General features: G+C 41.6%; 1 protein-coding gene across 1 annotated transcript in view; it reads left to right on the top strand.

Moving 5' to 3' along the window:
- The window catches only part of APBB1IP (amyloid beta precursor protein binding family B member 1 interacting protein), a 63,497-nt gene extending 43,002 nt beyond the window's left edge, over positions 1 to 20,495 (top strand). Inside the window, exons 11-14 of the mRNA XM_021533110.3 lie at positions 11,364 to 11,462; positions 13,020 to 13,137; positions 16,939 to 17,036; positions 19,005 to 20,495. Coding sequence (XP_021388785.3) covers positions 11,364 to 11,462; positions 13,020 to 13,137; positions 16,939 to 17,036; positions 19,005 to 19,538 — 849 coding nt within the window. The 3' untranslated portion in view covers positions 19,539 to 20,495. The remainder of the gene's footprint in view (positions 1 to 11,363; positions 11,463 to 13,019; positions 13,138 to 16,938; positions 17,037 to 19,004) is intronic.
- Positions 20,496 to 21,489: the final 994 nt, after the last annotated feature.

The raw sequence follows: 21,489 nt of genomic DNA, 5'->3' as shown, positions 1-21,489 counted from the left end.
ATTCACATCAAAGGTCACTTACAATACCACATTTCTGGCTGTAGTTGCACACTTAAAGCACTTTTTTATTAAGTTCCAAAATGTCCGCTAGCCTAATTTACATATGGCCAAGCAGAAGTGGTTTATAAACACAGATTTATTTTCTAAAACAGGTGTATCTAATTAACAAAGATGAGCAGTTTTAATACTACAGACCTCCACAAAACACTCTACAAGAAACACAGGTGAGCTTTCAGAAGTTAATAGGTAAGCATTGCTTCTGAAAAGTACCACCTTTAATGAAAAAAAAGGAAAAAGGGAGCTGATGTAAAAAACAAGGGGAAATTGATTTTCTAAACAGATTACTGGTCTAAGAACTATCTGACTAATTTAATAACAATTATTCACATTCTGTTCAGATGAAAATAAAAGCATGATTTTTGAATGTATGTATTTTGAACTGTTCATAATAGTTAGGTAAACTTTCTGGATTTACTGCCATCTTTTCTGAAAAGAGGGCTATTTACACTAGCAAAAAGTCACACCTCGACCAAAATTCTTGCTTTATTTCATGTGTGATGTTAGTGCTGTACCCTCAACGTGAAATTGGAAGAAAAAGAACAAAAGCTTACACAGGAAAGCTTTATGTATAATAGGCTTAGAAATGTATGAAACCTACTTAGCAAATCATGTTTGCTCTGATGCTTCTAAAATGTTTGCAGTATACTAGAGAAAATATTGTATCAATAATTATTTCTGAACAATGTAACTTAGTGATGAATAGATTATGTTACAGTGCTTGTTCTTCCTTTTAATTACTACAAATCATCATTTGGTAGATTCTTTACCCACTCAGTTTGACTTGGCTTCCTTTAATGGCTGATTTGCAGGGGGTGGAGTTAGTCAAGAAGTACAGGCAAATACTGATATCTTCATATTTCTGTTCTGTTTTTCTGTTCTGTTGTTTCAGAAGTGAAAGTCTCCCACTTAGGGTGGCTTTCTGAGGGTGGTGGAGAGTTTAATATTTATTATAGTTTCTGTACATTAATATATAAATAGAGTATTAACTTTACTTTTTAAAGCCATGCTGCTAAAATTAGTTCTGCCATATCCTTATGGCTTACTATCTCTCATGGCTTACTTTTGGAGGTTTGAGCTGAGGATGTAATACATCTTGAGATTTGTGGGCTAATGGAAAGAACAAAGTTAAATGTCAGTCTCTCTGATTGGATCCTTGGTGACACAAAAGTGTGTGAACGGTAACACTGAGCCATTTATCACAGTCACATTTTTTTGTTCTATATGGTTTGATCTGTAAGTCTCCTAGAAGATATCTCTCTTGCTGGGAGACACTTGTCCTGACATGTCAAAGGAAAACAAACCATCATTCTTGAGATATTTCTCATCCTGCCATATTTTGCAAATGAAGTCCTCAAGAAGAAATAACAGTACTCTCACAGACAGGTGCAGTGAGAAAAAGGCAATGGATTTAATAGGTAAACATTTGTTTTTATGATACAGGAAGCCTAGTAATTTTGAAGGAATTTGGATGCCCAGTTCAGTCCAAGCCAGTTGGAAATTTATCCACAGCCAAGTCTCTGCTGTGTCCTCACAGTTCTTCCTTACAATGCCCTGTGTGTGCCTTGCCACAGAGGACAAGATAAGATTATCTGTCTTAAAACAAATGGGGGAAGGTAACTGAAAGAGTAGCAGCCACAGCCCATGCTAGCTGTTCACTGTAGTGGCTGTAAAGCAAAGGAAGTATCTGGGGGAAAAAGGTTTGTCTGGAAGCCCTTATTAGCTCCAGCAAGCTGTAATGCCACTTGGAAAGTTTCTGAATAGCATGCCACTACATTTTTTACAGAATTTTAAAATTTTAAGAATTTTTTTAATTTCTTTCTGAGGACCCCCTTAGGAGCTGCTATGTCAAATCAGTGAGCAGTCATCAGCCAAGTTACTTGCTCTGCTATGTTTCAAACAACAAAAGAACCTGCCCAGCTCCGATGCAAGAGTTTATACTTTATAGTACAGGATAAATGCAAGGGTGTAACAGCTTCAGCAGTACTTTGCTTCTGTGCTAGGTGGAAAATCCTGCTGAATTCAGAACTATATTTTCCCGGCTTTGAGAACTGAGTTGAAAAAATATCATATTCATTTCTCAATGGTAAGATATTGGCATCTTTACTTCAAAAATAGGGATGTGTTCTTTGTTCATTCAAATGGCAGCAAATGGCCAGTAAGGTAGGCTGGTTTGGAGTTGAATTTGGCCTAATACTGGAAGGAAGTTTTCTTTCTTTTCCTCCAGTCCCCAGTTGTATAAGCCTTCTAAACAAATATATATATATTTATGTATATTTGTTCCTGCTTTGAAAGTCTTGTCTCACATTAGCAGGGAGAAAAGAGAAAACATTTCCTTTTGCCCCACCCCACTACCACCCAGTCTTGTTCATCTTTATGCTGTGTCTTTATGGAGGGAAGAGCACTCAGGAAAAAATTTTAAGAATGAGCAGAGCATTCTTGCCATTTTTACATCTATGTTCCAGGCATTGCCAAGAATGTAAAGAGAATGTAAACACTGTAACTAATGTTAACCACAGTCCTGGTGACCTGGTTTTAGCCAGAACAACAAGATTTTTCAGTTTGTCTGACACAGCCCTGAATAATATGGGTGTTGCCTCAAAGTCTTCATGACATTTCTTCGACTGTTGCTTCACTTTGATCTCTCTAAATGGGATGTAAGTTTTCTCCAGTTTCTTCTCCTTGGCTATAGTCAGACATGGGGCTTGCAGAGACAGTGAGCTTTTGGTCATAGTGCCTGTCCCAGCTAACATGCATCCAGTCACCAGGAGCTGCTCCCTCTGTCCTGTTTCTTATATAATCTAGGTGTTTCATTTCAACTTCAATGATCATACCTGGGTTATGTAGCTAGTGCTGGCTTGGGTGCACATCACGGGCAAGTTGCTTTGATACTTAGCCTGAAGCTGTGGTGGTTTTTGCAGCCTGGGATATTTGAGCTGCACCTAAACTAGCTCAAATATAAGTATTCTGTCGTGGTTTTTCTGCAGATCCATGCTGTAGGATATTACTCTCACAGCTAGAGAAGCACGATGTGTTGTGAGTGTTCCCTGTATATAATTTGTTCCCATTATGTCAGCACCCCACTGCATATACTGTACCTCAGCACAAAAATGGGATGTGCTTTGCTTATTTGTTACTAATCAAGACACAGAGGGGGCAAAAGGGTGGGGTGCCAGAAGCAATTAAACATCACAGTGTTAAGCAAAAGTGGGAGTATTTTGCTGAGCTTATTCAGAAGTTTCCTTTCAGGATGATTCAGGAGACAATTGCAGTAACAGAACAAAGCAGCTACTTCCTCATATCAGGCAGCAGAAAGCCCAGCTGTGACCAACCAGAAAGCGCACAGCTGGCTGGTTGGTGTGAGAGCAGGGTCACCTTTAGCTGTACATGTGCAGCAGACCAGGACTGATGTGGCTGGGTCCTGAGGAAAAGATTGCAGCCTGGCACAGAGCCTCCAATGGAGCTGGCTTTCAGGAATCCTTAGGCTTTGGGGCAACTAAAAACTTGAACTGTGTTTTATTTCCCAGTGGCTATTTGGTCTGTGCTGAGCTTTAAACTTCAGTTCACCTGTTCTATATCACTGCTAAACAAACCTTCCTCTCTAAAAGTCCCACATTTCAAAACCCAGGAACAGCACAAAGAACTCTCAGAATATTAAAAACAGAGCCTCTGAGTATAAGAAATATTTTTTGGACATCTGCTCTTGTAAATATGCAGATTCTCCCTAATTTGTACTCAGCCTGTGCCACCCTGCACAGAGCGCTGGCCACTCCTGGGAAAGCAGTGGTGAGGGAACAAAATTCTCTCTGCTTTCCAGCGAAGATGTATTCACACACTGCACACAGCAAGTAGGAATGGTTTAGTTCCTCAGAGCCACTTTTGCATTTACAAATGTGTGGTTTTACATCTAGATTCCTTGCAAATTTTCTCATTCCCATTTCATGTTATAAGAGAAATGCTGTGGAAGTAAATGAGACCTTTAATGATTTATTTTATATTCTGAAACCGAAAGCCCACAAGAATAAGGTTTTTCACCAGAAAGGATCTGTCCATCATACTAGCAACAGCATCTATTGCACTGAACAGAAATAGTGATCGTAATGTTTATTTTGTGCATTGTCTCTGTGCATGCGCACTCGTCCAGGAGCTGATTTTGTCACACCATGTTGAAAAATCTTTCAAAGCAGACAAATAGCAAGGTAATCTATATGCAAATTTGCTGGTTTAGTCAGTCTGATGTGCCTGTGACAAAGAGTGGATTTAATTATAGTTTATTGGTGCTGGTTATGCTTGAGTACTCTGGAGGTAATGGTGCATAATGCTGAATTAATCTACGATGAAAAGAATGGGTTTCCTGGGGATAAACTGAGAAAAAGGCAAATCATCATCTCTTTCTACAGCTGGGTACATTTTCCTGTGCAGTCAAAGCAGTTAAGTTTTCTTGGCATCATTTGGCACCATTATTAAAAAAAAAAAAATTCTAATTATCCAAAGAATTTTGGAAGTAAATTTTCAAAAAGAATAGCTTGTTTGCAATAGCAGCATCATTCTAGCAGGTGATTTGGTATTTAGCTGCTTCTCTCCTGAGTCTCTCCTCCCTCACACCCTGTGTGCTCTATGCAGGCTGAGTCATGTATGTAATGCATTCAGCACAAAGACAGTGAAAAAGGTAGGCGATGAGAATTAGCAGTGCTTGAGATAGAAAACACTATGAATAGCAATTATGTACAACAAATGGCTAGTGCAGGAAACAAAGACAGAAAGCAAGAGTTTCTTTTTTTTTAATGTGAAAGATTTGGAAATTGTTTTAGTATGAGTGCTTCATATAAGTGTTTCAGAGTAAATTCATTGCTAGATTAACTGAGAAAGCAGAAGTAGAAATACTTTTTATTGCAGAATGCTTTCAGGTATGTGGGATTACAGTCATGTACATGCACAGTTTTGCTAGATTAATGTATAAACAGCAGGGAGAATAAGGACAGAGAATGGACAGGGAGAATTTGAATATGATAGTTTTGGAAAATATTACTTCCTGCATAAAACAGACCTCTTTGGTTACAATGGCTATTATATATTTTTTTTTAATAACCTAAAATTTTTGCCTGAGGTCATTAGAGAAATGTAGGTCAAAATAATAATTTCATTTCTTTAATAATAGGGCAATTACTCTTTTATACATAGAGTTGACACATCTTAAGAGATCAGTTAAGTACAATCATCTTCATGCAAGGGCTGCATAGCATCTGAATTTGACCATGAATAGTAGATTACAAATCTGAACTGTTTCAATGTGACTTTTGGAAGGTAATGACTATTTATTCTACTTCCAGACATAGGAGCCAGGGAGAGTCTCAGCTTTTCAGAAAAGCTAGTTCAACACAGCACAAGTTCATTGGTAGTAGTTAAGGTATCCAAAAGAATTGAGCATTTTGTGAAAATTCAGCCAAAAGCCAAAACTTGTGATCCAGAGTTAGTCACTCGTTATGCTTCTGGCTGTTGTTTCTGCCTCAGAGATTGAGCAATGATCCATATATTTTGGGGCAAAGAATGCAATGAGATGCCTGAATAACTTCAGTTTACTTTTAATTTTCAGCGTTGGAAGAAGGCAACGCAAAAGAATATTTTATTGGGATAATCTCCAATTTCATGCACACATGGCCTTCAGTCATTTGTTTTGGCAGACACCATAGAAACCACATCATTCAGTTCCCATTTCTTCAGGGTTTCAATGTGTTTTATCTTTTTTCCTTAGGCAATGAGTTTATTTTATATCTGAAAATGCTATCTGTGGACAAATATTTTTTTGAACCTCTCCAGAAAACAAACTCTTTATATTCAAGCACTTCTGCTTTCTTTATCTCTAGACAGCCGATACTTACAGAGGAGACAGTGGGACAGGGAAGAATACTAGGTTCTATTTAAGCCTCTTCAGTGCTTTTTTAGGTGAAACATGGCACATCCTTTTGCAGCCTCATGCTTGAGATGCTCAGATCTTAGTACCTCCAAAATCAGGCTCAATGATGTGACTAATTCATCATTATTAAGAGTTTTGACATCGATAGATGAAAGTTCACTGTAGTCCATATTACTTCAAAGCACTATTCAATTTTTTTAATTTGAGATAAATTCTGGACAGCTTTCCTACTTGCATATTTCCACTTTTCTTTTAAACTATGACTTCTAGAGTTGTTACTGTTTAAGCAGTTGTCTTTCATAATTCATTTTGGTGCTGCATATTTCAGAGGCAAAGGTGCTAAACCTTTCCAAAGCAGATGTTTTCACTTTGCTGTCAGATGATTTTAATGATCTTTTCAAGACATGGTATGCACCCTATAGCAAAATAATTTATCTGTCTATGTATGAGGTGTGGCATACTGAGGTTAGTGTTATTTTGCCTTAAAGTACAGTATTTCTCCAAGGCTGTTGTGATTGATGTTGTTGACCTCTGTTAGTCTCACAGACAAGTTATTACAGACTCTGAATCTAGTTTAGTAAAACCAGACTTGCATAGTGACTACAGCTGCTTATGTCTGTGTGCTGGACTAAACACTGTCCTGAGACACAGGAGTTGTGAAAGGAGTAAATTGCTCCACACAGAACCAGAGAATTGTTTAGGGATCTTCATACCAAATCAGCCTTTCCAGGCACTTCCAGCTGCTTAGGTTCTTCTTCAAATTGCTTATTCTGACTCACCATTTTAATGCACTATGTAGTAGATTTTGTGTGAAGTTTTAAGTGGAAAATTGAGCTTGTAAAAATCAGCATAGAGAGCTGAGACTTCTGCCATTTGTATTGCTGAAGCAATTCCACTATGATACAGTTCCTCCAAGTGAGCAAATGGTGGGGTGAGTAGGCTGTGTCAATTCTTGGCTGAAACATTTTACCTTCCTACCTAAAGTAGCATGCTTCATGCATCTAAAAACCACAGGAAGCCAAATGTCTCCATCTGAGGCAGTTACTAATAATATTGTATGGGTAGAAACCTTGATGGCTAAGCTTGGTGCTGCTGCTGGTGTTTGTTCCTGTGGTCTGGCCTTGCAAACAGCTGCTGTAGGCAGCCTCTGTACTGGCAGCCTGGAACAGTCCTCCTTAGGCCTGATCCAAAGCTCTTGTGAGGTGTGGGGGATATTTCCAGTCGACCTCAGTGGGCTGTGGATCCAGTAATGAGTTAAGCTTTATGTGTCATTCATAAAGTTACATGTCAAAAGAGCCAGTGCTGCTGCTGCTTCTTGGAAAATGAGAGATAATACCGTTCTTCTGATCTTCCTTCTCAGAGCTGGGAGTTCAGCAGCCTGCTGGTCTGGTCCCTAATTGACAGCACATATTTGTGACTGTGCACTTAATCACAGTTGCTGATTGGAGTAATTTAATCAAGGAACTGATTGGGGCAATTTGGAATAGGTCCCACTGGTGAATATCAGTAGTTAAGATGGATTGCCTGGTGGAGACAATAGCCAGCAAATGGCAGGGTAAAGGGTAGCCAGTAAGTAACTCACATGCTATCCAGCAAGGGACACTGTCACCTTGTTCACTGACAATTCCCCCTCAACTTCTCAGGATTGTGAGACCGCCCCCCCCCCCCCCCCCCCGCCCCCCACACAGTCTGAAAGTATTCATAGGCAGAGTAAGGAGTGAGGTGAGGAAATTTGCTGGTGATATTATATTATTCAGATCATTGAGGAAAGGGCAGACTGAGGAATTCTGGAAGGCCATTGTGAGGCTGACGTTCAGTGCTCAGTAGTTGTCAGATACATAAATCAAGAATTAGGAATTATTAGGAAAGACATAGATGATAAAACAGCAAATGTTGCCTTACCATGGCAAAAGTTCATGATTTCTGTTCACCTGTGCAGTTCTGGTCCTCTCATGTCAAAGAGAATATATAATATACTTGTAGAAGTATCAAGCAGAAGCAACAAGGATAAGCAAAGGTAATGAATTACTTTGACTTGAAGAATGACTGAAGAAGAGACTAGAAGCCTGTAGGCTAAAAAGGAGAGACAGCTTGCCATGAGTCTGATGAGGACCTCTAGGCTCAGGAGTGGCATGGAAAGGTCTGGCTAGGGGTCAGGCATTCAGCATCTCTTCCAAAACAAGAATGTTACACAAAGCTTGTGGCAGTCAGGTTCAGAGAAGGAGGTGGTTCTTTATAGAGTGTGTGACAGACTTTGGAAAGGTGTTGCTAAAAGGTGTTGTGGATGCCAGAACTCTCTGTGCTCAATAAAAACAGAAGAAAGACCTGGAAGACAACCTATTTATGGAAAAACCCCACTAGTCTCAGAAAACTGTCAAAAATCATTGTAGACAGAGGGCATACAGAGAAGGAAGTATCATATTTGCTTATGTTGTACTTCCTCTTCCCACATTTCGAGCCACTCTCAGAGTCCAGGTACTGGATTCAGGGATCTTTGATCTGAAACAGTACAGGTGTTCTTGTGAAACTGGAATTTCCATAGGGTGCCCCAGAGCAGAGGTCTGAGGCAGTCTCTCTTGAGCACCCCAGAAGCAGATCCCCGTGGCAGAGCTGTGTGTATGTGCAGCACTGACACCTAGCTTGCTTATGCCTTGACCTCCTCTGCCTTGTTATGCAGTGTGGACATTCTTCCACATGTTTGCATGAACTATTTGTTAAATTGTGTGTTTTTATTACAAGCAAAAATACTGGTAGATGTGGTATTTAAAAATGGAAGGGAATAGTAGATGCAATGGACTTCTTGCCATGAAAAAGAAGGAAGAAGCTCCCTTTTTTCCTTTTTTAAAGGTTTGGGTGCCATCTGCTGGGTTCACTAGGACCTTACACACTGGAGCAAAAATGTTAGTTGCTGGTTGAAAAGTGCCTGAAGAACTGAATTTACCAAGGGTTGCAGTGTCTTTGCACCTCCTGGTTCTTTTGTCTCCATTGATGATAACGTAACCCAGGTATATGGGATGAACTTTGTCATACAAAGTACCTGCTTATGGTTCCCTTTTACAGGTACCATTCCATCTGAATTATCTGATTTTCACTGTCTTTGGTCACCTAATGGAGAATTAGTTGAATAAAACAAGGATTTTTGGGCATTGTGTCATAGCCACCTCTTGTGCTAGCAGAGACTACTCTTAGCAGCATTCAGGCTCTCTGAGGCTGTGGGAGACAAGGACAGATGGTGGAAGCTGGAGCAGACTGTTTGTCCAGAGGCCTGGTTACTGCCTCAGTTTGATGTGTGGCAGAGGTGTAGAAAAACAAGATACAGCCCTGTACATTGAGCTGTGTGAAGGGTGATGTGTAGGTGTACCAGGTGGGTGAGGTCCATGAGGTGGGCATGGCCCCTGCTCTGTAGTTAAGGCACGTGGTGACAGTGAGCAGGCATCTCTGGGCTTGCAGTGTGAGTTCTCCTTTGCCCTCAGCCTGGGAGTACCCCAGCGCAAGGTGATGGAATAAGGCAGCCATGGGCACTTCCAGAGGTGGAAGCAGACCCAGTGTATTCATTGTCCAGGGGAGATGGCCAGCTGTGTGTTTGCAGAAAGACTGAGACCTGTGTGAGCAGGTGAGTGCAAACATGCAGGGACTTGTAACATGGGTACCCACAGCCTTGGGATGCATCTGTCCCTGTGAGACCTCTGAAAGGTAATATCCCTTTGTTTTTCTCTTCCTCACAGTCATCTCCATGGTATGTTCCCTCTCACTCCATAATTTGATGATACAGGGCTTTAGCAGCAATAGTGGCTTGTGCAGTCCTATCCTCTCATCCATCCCTTGCTACTCATTCTCTCCCCAACCCACAGTGTTCTTTATTCCCTCACCCTATGTGAGGGCATGCTGTGGACTGCTGGGTTTAAAAATATACAAACCAAAACTACAACATGATGAAATGGGTTATATTTAACCCAGACCAGTTCCATTTTTGTTTTTTTTTAAATCAGAATGTGTCCTCCTGAGCTGCTGGGTCAGCACAAGCAAGGGAAGCCTGGTGTCTGCAGTGCTGAGCTGGGAGCAAAGGACACATGGCTGAGGAACAAGTCCACTCAGTGTGTTTGGCTCTGCTTTTGGGTCACCCAGCTGTGGGCAGATTTGGCCTCTGCAGCAGGACATCCCAGCCAGCAGCAGATACTTTTGAGGAGGTGGCACAAACGTGAGCCAGAGGCTGGCATTGCTCTGTGCTGGGAGGGACCTTGCTGAGTTCCCCATGCACAGCATTGCTCTGTTTTGGGAGCTTAATGACACCTATAAACCCAGTGTCCTTGCTAGGTGGAGGTGTGCTTTGAATTTTTAACTGCACAGGCTGAAAAGAGTGAATCCTTGGAGCATATTTAGCTACTCTTTGTGCGCTCACAGTATTTCACTAACTATGCACTTAATGAACACATAAATAAGGGATAATGAAGTGTTTTTCCTTTTGGGTCAATTCTTTCCTTTGCATATCAAGAGATGGCAGTATGTTATTCCATCCAAGTTACTAAAGACTTACATCTTTCTCTGCTTTAGCAGGGAAACCAAATTCCTTCAGAGTCTTAGAGAGAATGTTCAGTCCTAGGCAAGTAGGAAGACTGGCATTTTGATGGTCTTTAAGTTGCAAAGATATGTCAACACATATCAATACTACCTTGATCAGTAAAGGAAAGAGATCCTAAATTTTGTCCAAAATAATAAAAATAAAAAAAGGTTTTAAAATTGTAGAGGTTTCTGGAACAAACAAATAAACAAGAATACTTCTGATGGTGCTGGATTTTGAATGATCCTCTATCCAGAACATATAACAGTTTTATATATAATTTTTGCAAAAACAGCAAGAGTAAAGAAAAATAAAAATATATAAGAAAGCTAGAATTGAGCCCAAAGAAAAGCAGTCAGTTAGGAGGAAAAATCTGTTTGAGCTGAAATTTTATGCTTAAACAAATTTAACATAGTCTTTGAAAACTAATTATGTTCACTGTTCAGTCTAAGTGCCTCACGTATGACAAACCACAAAATGAGAAACAGACTTCCTTCTAATGTTTGTACATTGAGTGTTAGACCTTGAACCAGAGCAATTATAGATTTCATTGAACTCTAGAGCACTGTTACATTTCTGAAACCCTTGAATTCACATTACAATGATTTCAAGCAAAAGCTGCTAGTCACAACTGTTCATGTACTGTTGTGTTCATAACTGTACTGTTCATAATCACCTTTTTTTTCAAATCATCTTCATGATGTGTTTTCACAGGGTTATTGTGTTGTTCCTTCAGACTTTCATATAGTGATTTAATTTCTGTGTTTGTCTTATTTTATAAATTAATTAATTAATTATTAATAAATAATTTATTAATAAATTGATATCTTTCAGCACCCCCAGATTCAAAAGGAGTCACAATATATCAAGTACTTGTGCTGTGATGATAAAGCAACCCTGCATCAGTGGGTAACAGGAATAAGAATTGCCAAGGTGAGATTAAAAGCAAATTACTTTAGTATATTTTCTGTAAAAGCAGGTCTTCCTGAGGTTGCTGACTGTCATCACCTCAACTGGAAATGCTGTGACAAGAATGGACATTTATGCTAATTTTACCACAGAAACAAAGATCAGACATGCATGATGAGGATGGATTTGCTGAATGTCCCTGTACCTTAGCTATCAATATGTTTTTCTTATTAACACAGGAGTGAGTTCAGTAGCTATAAAACTCATGTACTCATAAAACTTACTGCACAATTATCTGGCTCAATAATAATATGTTGTGTCTAAAATATGGAAGCTCTGGTCAGTCCAGTTGTGACATTTTTCAGACAGTCTGACCCAGATTGTCTGCCTCACTCTGTTCAAAAAGATCCTAATTGACAGCCCATTTTTCCTTGTACAAAGCATTAAGGTAGATGGATTTATACATAGCCTTGGTATTGGCTGTATTCTCCCATGTAGACCTACTCCTCCTATCTGCTAGTTAGGGCTTTTTCCAGACAGCCCTGCTGCACGGTGGCACATCACAAGGGTGTGGGGCGTGCCTGGCTCTGGGCTCGGGCCGGAGGCTCCCTGGCTGTCCCGCTCCCCGCTCGGCCACACGCAGCGGCCGCGCCGAGGCTGCGCCAGCCCGGGGCGGGCGCGGGGAGCGCTGCGGGCGGGGAGCGCAGCAGGGACAGAGCACGGGGAAACCGAGGCACGGGAGTGAGGCAAGGACACTTGGCTGAGTCTCCAAATCTTTAATGGTGAAAGTGGGGCAGGACAAGTGAACCAATCTGAACCTGAAGGGGCTGCCTTTAAGGGATGGGGGAGCACGGAGAGGACACAACCTTTGAGCAATAGGAGGGCATTAAGGGAGGGGTGCGGGGTGAGGGCTCCCCAATAGAAGCCAAAATGGGAAGGGAGCAAACCTCACAACCCAATTCTGCTTTGAGGAAGTGATGAGAGACAGGGAACTCTCCAGAACCAAAGGGGTGTGCTGTCTCTGACAGACAGAGGTAAGACATGGGAACAAGGGAGGTATACAGGTGGATTGACATGTGGCTTGACATACATTTTGGCAGGGAAAACTATGGTAAACAACTCAGGACTGAACCATTGGGGAAGCCAGATGGGGTACAGAGACCGAACCATTACAAACTTATAACAAGGAATATTAAAACATACTGCAGAAGAACCAACTGTAAAATAACAGACTACCACAGCAGGGTGAGCATAAAATTATGTTGTGTCTTACACTGACATCACTGTTTGCTCTAGAGCCTGGGATTCGGTGTCTCAAGTCTCCAGTTTGAAAATGTAATACTTGGGAAAAGATACTTAGAACAGTTGATTTTAAAGCCAGATTTCAAGAAGTTTACAGAAACTGAAACAAACATGAAATGTAAGAATTACCTGGCCCTACACAGAGAAAACACACTACTTCTAGAAAGGCACCTTTTAACAAAACTAGGTAGGAAGAAACAAGGTCAGAAAAGTTGTCCAAGAGCAAAATGAATGCTTGGCCTATGTCAAGCTCACATTATTGTTTTGCTTCTTTTGCAGTATGGCAAGACGCTCTATGACAATTACAAATGTGCAGTGAAGAAAGCTGGCTTGTCCTCTCGATGGGCAAATCAAAAAGTGGTGGAGCCAGCTGCCCCTGCAGGATCCTCATCAGCAGGTACTGACACTACCATGACAGTTGAAGTCACATTTATTGTCTCCTTCTATTATCATCAGTGTTGTATAGAGCAGTTGTTCAAAAAAATATCCCACAGATTCAACAAGATGTCTTTCTATAGACAGGCCAGTGTAGCAGCAAAGCTCTCACTTTACAGTTAGAACTTGGAGAATACAAAGACAGCTCACTGATAGTCAGTTAAAATCTACATCACTTAATAAGGCTTTTTTCTGTTGGCATCTGAATCCTTTATCCTCCATCTGCATATTGCAGACTGATGGTCCATATCTCAAAACTTTCTGTTTGCCCATCTCTACACTGGCTGTATTGGAGGGGTTTTTTTTGCAATTAGTAAAAGGGGTGAGTGGGATATTCTGAGATTGATCATTATAGAAAGATTAGAAAATACTAGAAATTACTATAGAAAGGGTGAGTCACTTTCTGTCCTAGCCTTTCACTCTTTTGCATGGTAACAATGTGGGTGTTAGGACACGAGTAAGAAAGGATTACATTATTTTCTTACTTTTCCAGTACCTCCATCATACTGCTATTACTTATCTGATCATGGGACCAGTACAACAGTGCATGATAGTAGCTGTAACTTGCATGACTATTTTTAGTTTACATGCTTAAGAAATGCTTTATTAGGAAGGGCATGCTGGCCAAGTACTCACTATCATAAGGCAGGCAAAGTCTAAATTACTGTTGGAAGTTAATACTCTGACTTCTCATGTCAACAACGCAAATACCTTTCTAGGGCTTCACTTCAGTTCATCTTTTTTGAGTACATGGGAGATAGAAGGTGGTTTTCCTACTATTCCTTGGAGTCAAATCATGTTAATAAATACACATCTAGTGTGGGGAGACCCTGTAACAGACTTTTGAGATCAAGGAAGTTTCTTATGGGGGAAGGTGTTTTTAAGGGCTTGTTATCCTGCTCTGATTTTGTTAGCAATAAATTCACTTTATATCTCTTAAGTTGTGCTTGTTTTGCCCTTGATGGTATTTGGTAAGTGATCTTTCCCAGTATTTATCTGAGCCCATGATTGTTTGCTACATTTCTCTCCTCTGTCTAACTGCAGAGAGGAGTGAGCAAGCAGCTTCTTTTGTGGGTGCCTAGCATCTGAGCAGTGTCAACCCTTGACAGGAGGAAGTTTACCTGAGTGAGGGTGGGTTTGACAGTCGTGGAACATTTATGTTCAAGTGCTGACAGCAGCAGAGAGATGGCTGGCCAGGGGGGCTCCATGCTGGTGCTGCCATCTGTCCTGGATATGGGCAGGACTGAGGCCCTATAAAGGCTGTATATACATCTCTGTGATTTCAGCTCCTGACTAGAATCCAGGAACACTGCATATGTTCAATTGAATATACTACTAATTTTATCTAATAGATTGCATTAAATAGTTAAGTAGGCTGGAAAGGTTTTAGTCATGTATACTGAGTCTATGGAATTACCTCTGAAGGAATATTAGTGTTGTAATTGAGGCAAGTCACTGTGATTCTGGGTATCTTACACTTGTCATAGCTGTCCTATATAAAGCCTGGGGCCTGACTATGCTAATAGAACTGCCTAACTGTGATTTGTTGGTTTGTGTTTTGGAAAAGGAACAAAGGACGCTCACCTCTGTTTTCAGATGGCTCCATGCCTTTTGTATGGGCTGACTTCAGTATAGGCTAAAATCTGCTATAGAGAACTATAGTCCTGTGTGAGCTGGGCAGGGCCTGTACTCTGTTAACTTCAGTGGCAGCCACGGAAGGCAGGTGAAACTTTGGTTCTCACTTACCATGTTGCCATTATTCCCTGGACACAGTGCTGTAACCAGCATTGGTGTGCTCACATATACCCCACCTGTGTAGTCTGTGGCTCTGAAGCATCCCAGGTGCACCTCAGTCAAAATATGTTGTTTCCCTCTCTGCCTTACTGTGTGCTTTTGAACACACACAAAAAAAATCAATGTATGTAGTGGTCCTGCACAATATCATAATGTTTGAAAGCTGGAAGATGTCACTTTATGCAGATGTTCCTTATCACTACAAAGATAAATATTTTGCATTTGGGTATGTATATTTTGCATTATTTCAACTACCTTTTTTTTCCTTAAAACAAATACTAATTCACTATAAAATTTTGAAGAAATTAACTTGTAAAGAATACAATAACATTTATATTAAAAATAAATTTTGAGAATAGAATGCATGGGCTCCATACTATATTTCTGGGGGTTCACTAGCTGGCTGACAGGAGATGATGTAGCAAGTGTTGCTTTCAAGTCCTGCATAGTATTTGAAATCTATTAACAGAAGAACAGATTAGCGTGTTCCACCCTTCTGAAACATCATTTTTGCCAAGTAGAACACCATACTTGCACTAGATAGAGTGGATCTTTCTCTGCTCTCCTTCATTTAGTTAAATCTCAGTATGACTGAGGGCAGTAACATCTTTGAGCAGCGTGAAAACCAAACTCCTGCTCTGCTACGAAAAGCAGACAAAGGAAAGTGAGAGGGTAACTTGCTTCACTTTAGGGAGCATAACCTCTCTTGGCCACAGAACCCAGGGATTTACATCTCCTTTCACTGAGGAAGGAGAGCCACAAGATTGGTTTTATCTCTTTGTTGACTTCCATGTGAGTCCTTCAACAAACAGAAGATTGTAGTTTGAATGATCCAAATGGTACTTTGGATTAAATATACTGAACAACATGCAGGCACAGGTATAAAATCTAAGGATGTTAGACCACCTTCTGTCATCCCTTGAAGCTTAAATAGCCTTAGTAAATTAGGCACACTGCAGAGTTTGTCTTACTTCTTTGCCAGTCATGGGATTTGCAGGTATGGCAGTAAAAATACTTTATTCTATTTCTTATCATATTCCTGGAACCTCTTTGCTGATCAGTAAAGTACATGTCAAGATGAAAAGCCATTGTTGTGCTTAGACTACACTGTAGACAGCTAAGGGTTCACAAACATCTGAGAGCTGAATCTCAGAACTGTAAATTATAATAGAGCTAAGGCAGTCATTAAGGTTTGCAAATGTAAGTCTCTAGGAACCAAACACTGTCTACTACCTTGACACTTACAGCTTTCAAATGCTATGCTAAACTGAAGAGTATTTAATCCTCATCAGACTACATAGGGGCAGGGGATTTTTTATAATTAAACTTGTAAATTTGTTCTTTGGTCTCACATTCACTTACTCCATTTGACAGTACTGGGTTATTTATGCATATCCCTTGCACAAGCAGAAATGGTGGGCAGATGTTTTGCAGAGCTTTAACTCAGCCAGCTTTCAGATCTGCACTAATCTGAGAATACAGTGAAATTCACAGTTCTTTGTGATTCCAAATGGGACAAATATTTCAGAGCTGGGGACATGTTTTAGCTTGTTTACTAAAGAAAGTGGATCAGCCCCTCTGTAGGATTTCAGACTTTCCACTCCAATGACTGATTGATATGAAACTATGGTGCTTTTAGTTTTTAGCCTAAATTAAACAACAAAAAAAAAAGCATAAAAAGTAATAATGCATCACACTGCAAACTTCAAAATGCTGTTGGGAAACACAGGTATTTTAATGTAAGGTACTTTGTTTATTTTCCTTAAGCAATGAACTGAATATGGGAAGTCACAAAATGAGCTTGAAGTAGAAAACAGATTTTACTGAGTTACATATAAAAACCCTTTAACAAGTGTTTCCTTGAGGAAGTTGTAAAGAAATTTTTATTTCTTAGTTGGGTATTCCCTGATCTGGTTAATATCACAAAAACATAACAATCTCTTCCCTCTGGTTCCTCTCTTTGTCACAGGTACTGTTCAGTCAAATGGACAGATTCCCCAAAGTGTTCATCATTCCAGTACAGAACTTCCAGACTCTCAGAAGAAAGTTGATACATCTGAGGCACAAGTGAGCAGTTATTACAGCTGAATGTCATCTATGAACAAGTTTTCCAAGTCTTTCTTTCACCTACTGTCTTCCCTCTCAAAGTGCCAATGAGGATTTGGCTCCTGAGAAAGGCAGCTGCCCCTCCTCATGCTTTGCACACTGCAGACAGTGTGTGTGCTGTGCAGAACCAGGAGCCTCCGATGGGAGGTGAAGGCACAGCTTCAGTTCTTCAGAAGTAGCAGCCATGAATTCATGTAGCAGGAATAGGAATGTTCCTGCTGGGACAGTCTCAAAGTGTGCTGCAAGAACCTTGGTACCATGTTCTGTCTCTGCCAAAAAAAAAGGTCTTGCCTTAGAAACACAAGACATAGTGTTTTCAGTAGGGAACACTGCACAGCTGAAGATGAGTGTGTAAAAAAGGAGAAACTGTGAAGAACTAAGGGAAAACCTTACATGTTTTCCTTAGATTCTAAATGCATTTCTTGTTAAGCTCCAAATTTCATATATTTGCACCAAATCTTGCTGTAAAAGTATCAAAGCATACAGTAAAAGAACCTCAAGAACATCGTACAGAAAAAAAGGCATGCATTTGTTTGCAGTTCACTATTCAATCTCTTCATCATGTATGAAGTGCACAGGACAAATGAAATTAAATTACTAGGATTTTCCTGTCACCAGCATTATGTGTTCTACACTTCTTGTTTCTGTCTTTGAGTTCCTCCTGTTTCTCTGTTCTGAACCTTACTTCCTCTGGACCAGATCACATTCTGAGAACTCAGCCACTGGTTCCCTCCTCCTGTGTCTCATTTACTTCTATGTTTGTAGGCAAGGAGTGAGGAAGAGGAGGCGTACATGTTATAATTAGCTCATGGTAGAATTAATGCTGCTGCAGAGATGCAGAGCACTTTTCTCTAGAAGCAGCAAACAGGAGGAACTAGAGATCTCCATGCAGCCACTGGGCTTCCATCTCATTGCAATTATGGACATGGTGGGATAGCTCCCATGACTGGAATGTTATCATGAAGGGCCATGGGCTGTTTAGGAGAGACAGACCAGGAAGGTGCAGTGGTGGAGTTGCCCTCGATGTGAAGCAACACTTGGAGAGTGCCAAGCTCTGCCCTGGTGAGGATAAAAGGATGAACTAGTAAGGGTGACACCACTGTGGGTGTTTGCTACAGGCCACCTGATCAGAAGGAGGGAGTGGATGAGGCTTCTACAGGCAGCTGGAAACAGCCCCACAGTCACAGGCCCTGGGTCTTGGGGGGCTTTAACTACCCTGACATCTGCTGGAGAAGCAAAACAGCAAAGCACAAGCAGTGCAGGAGGTTTCTGGAAAGCACTGATGACAACTTCTGTCACAGGTAGTGAAGGATCCCACAAGGAATGCTGGGCTGCTCGACCTTATACTAACAAACAGGGAAGGCCTTGTTGGACATGTGATGGTTGGGGCAGCATGGCTGCAGTGACCACAAGACTGTAGAGTTCAGTATTGAAGGAAAAGGTAGCAGGACAGAGAGCAAGATTTCAAACAAGGACTCCAGGAGAGCTAATTTTAGTATCTTTAGGGAACTTCCTGGAGGAATCCCATGGGAGAAGACCCTGGAGGGAAGAGGGGTCCAAGAGAGGTGGTCAGTATTCAAGGATCATTTCTTCCAGGCTCAAGGACAATGAATCCCAAAGATACTTCCTTGATGTTAGTCTTACTAACTGCAATTACTTAAAATTTTAAAAGCACTCATCTTCTGTGGACAACATTCAAAGAAGCACTACAAAACCTGTCAACAGAGAGGCTTCCACTGTGAAACCTCTATGGGTAGCTCCAGAAAGAAAACAAAATCCTCTTTTCATGTTTCAGGTGAAATGTACTCTACCTGATTTCCCTGTCTACTACACTCATGTATTTTTACATCTTCTTATGTTCTTAGGCAGTGGCTTTAGTTTACACTTTTACTGACTGTATCTGTCCTTTTATTTTTTTGCTTATTAAAGGCTGAAAGAAATAATGCCAGTGCACCTGGCCTGGCACAACCATTGCTGAGGCCACAGAAAGTCCAGAGTAAGAGGACCTCACTGCTGCCTCCTCCTCCACCTGAAAGGCGTTCATCTGTTATTTCTGCTTCACCAGTTCTACCTTCCAAAGTGAAACGAGACAGTGGCATTTTCCTAACAGATCCAGAGAGCTTTCCAGCACCACCACCTTCAATGAAGATTGATTTTCCTCCACCACCACCACCCGATTTCTGTGAACCACCTCCTGATTTTATACCTCCACCACCACCAATCTCCAGCAGCAGTAATGGAGATGTGCCATTACCCCCTCCACCTCCACCTGTCTCCAGTCAGCCGCCACCCCTTCCAGTGAAGAAACCTGTGCCACTTCCTCCAAAAAGGCTGGAAAACACAGGACAAGGTGGAGAGCCACAGTCAGCGGGGCTACCTCTGATTGCAGGGGGAGGCAAGCAAGCAGATTTCATGTCTGACCTAATGAAAGCTCTTGAGAAGAAAAGAGGTAACACCTCCTGAACTCTGGGAGTGGGTAGACTTTAAGACATAGCTGGCTTTGTGAGGCATCACAGAAGGTCATGCTTCAGGCTTCTCTAGGAGGAATTCTCCTTCAGAGTTCCTCTTGGTGGGTCTCAAGAAGGTGGGGCACCCTTTGTCCCTCAGTTTGTCCCTGCAATCTTCTCCTTTGCCCCTGCACCCCACCATCCCCTGCTCTTAACTCCCATTCCAGCACAAAGGTAAGAATTAGCTGTAGAATCTTGCTTGCCTCCACAAGAACAGCCTGGGTTGGTGGAGCAGCACTCTGGAGCAAGCCATTTCAGAAAGTGAAATGATCTACTTTGGCTGCTTTTAATGAATTGGAGTTAAAGGAAAAATACAATGTCCTCATACAAATTTTGAGAAGTGGGAAGGAAGATACTTTTTTACAGAATTGCCCTTAAAAATTCTTTATCAGAAAACTTTTAACTATGGGGGGGGTTCTTCCAATACAAAGATGATTTTATTTTTTTTTTAAAATAGTGTGCTTTAAAAATTAAAATCTCAGCTAGATTATTGTGAGATGCAAGTTAGGGCCAGGACCATTTTCAGACAGTGTCACCCCAAATATTATAAACTCCTGTTTCTATATGCAACTCAGTTGTACCTGTCACCATTCACAGCTGAAGCTTTGAAATCTCATTTATTTGGTTACCTTAGATAAAGAAAAAAATTTTATTTTGAAATCATATATGCTTCCATGCTAAGCAGGAATTTTTTTTCTCTTGGTTAACATTTGTCTTCAAACTGTACCTAGAAATGATATGTCTCGTTAAAGATTTTGTAATTATCTTGTATCTGATAGGGATGTCTCCTCCTACATTTTTTTTCATTTATTCTTCCCATTTAATTCTCCACTATTCATTTAGGAAGCATTCGTTGTTAGTTCTTAAATCAAAATATAACAAAAATAAAAATAGCTTCTATTTTATATCTGCACGAAGTGTCACAGTTAATGAACATCCATTTTACTGGCAACTGGAACTTCAGCTATTTTAAAGAATTTTTCCCTATACCTTCTAGACTTGGTTTTTATTTATTCTGGTCTGCGGGATTTGTAATTTTCTCTTCTTCCCCCCCCCATTCCCCCTCCCGCCACGGTCCCCTGTCCCGATCCTTTGTTCCCTTATCACTCCCCCTCGCCACACGGTCCGGTCCCTGCATCCCCCCCGCCTTTCCCATCGCCGCTCCTGCCTCCCCGGGGTCTCCGGGGTTTCCCTGCCCCTGCCTCCCATCCTATCCCCCTTGGCCACAGCTCAGGTTCCCCCCTGCCCCCAGCACGGGGTATAACCGACCCTCGGTCGGTGCCCGGGGTCTCCCACAATAAACACGTGTCTGCACCCGAGCCCCGTGTCACCATTTCGTCTGTTCCCGCGCTAGAACTGAGCCTCGCAGAGCCGAAGGGGAAAAGCTGCCGCCTCTCCCCCTCTCCTGCCGTGCTCCTGCAGGCGTCCGCCCGGAGCCAGTCTTGCACAGCAACAAATGGTAGCAGAAGATGGCTATTTCCATCGATTTGCGAAAGGGGGGAGAGAGAAAGGAACTCTGCTGCCGAAAGAGCTCTGCAGACGCTAAGAGCAGTGACGTGCTGGGCGGAAAACAAACCCAAAGCTCCGGAACCTCTTCCATCCTCGCCGCGTGCTCTCTAACCCGCCCGGGAGTGGCCACGCTGCGGGGACAGCCGGACTGCAGGGGCTGGGAGCCGGGTAGACTTAACCGAGGACAAAGAGGAGAGTTTGGCAGTGGCTCAATGGACTGAGCTCAAGCAGTGGCCTGTCTGGGGACAGCACTTGAATGGAGACCAGAGGCTGACAGTGGCTGAATCCAGAGTTTCAGGGACGAGCTCCGGTTAACAGGAACACCCAGGTCTCTGGGAGAGCCAAACTGCGAAAGAATACATCCTCAGTTTAGCGCGATTTTCCACCACCAAGGAGAG

Source organism: Lonchura striata, chromosome 2 (assembly GCF_050655825.1).
Source record: "Lonchura striata isolate lonStrDom1 chromosome 2, ASM5065582v1, whole genome shotgun sequence".
NCBI classification, from domain to species: domain Eukaryota; kingdom Metazoa; phylum Chordata; class Aves; order Passeriformes; family Estrildidae; genus Lonchura; species Lonchura striata.
The sequence above is the reverse complement of the archived record's forward strand: the minus strand, read 5'-3'. Positions and strand labels throughout refer to the sequence as shown.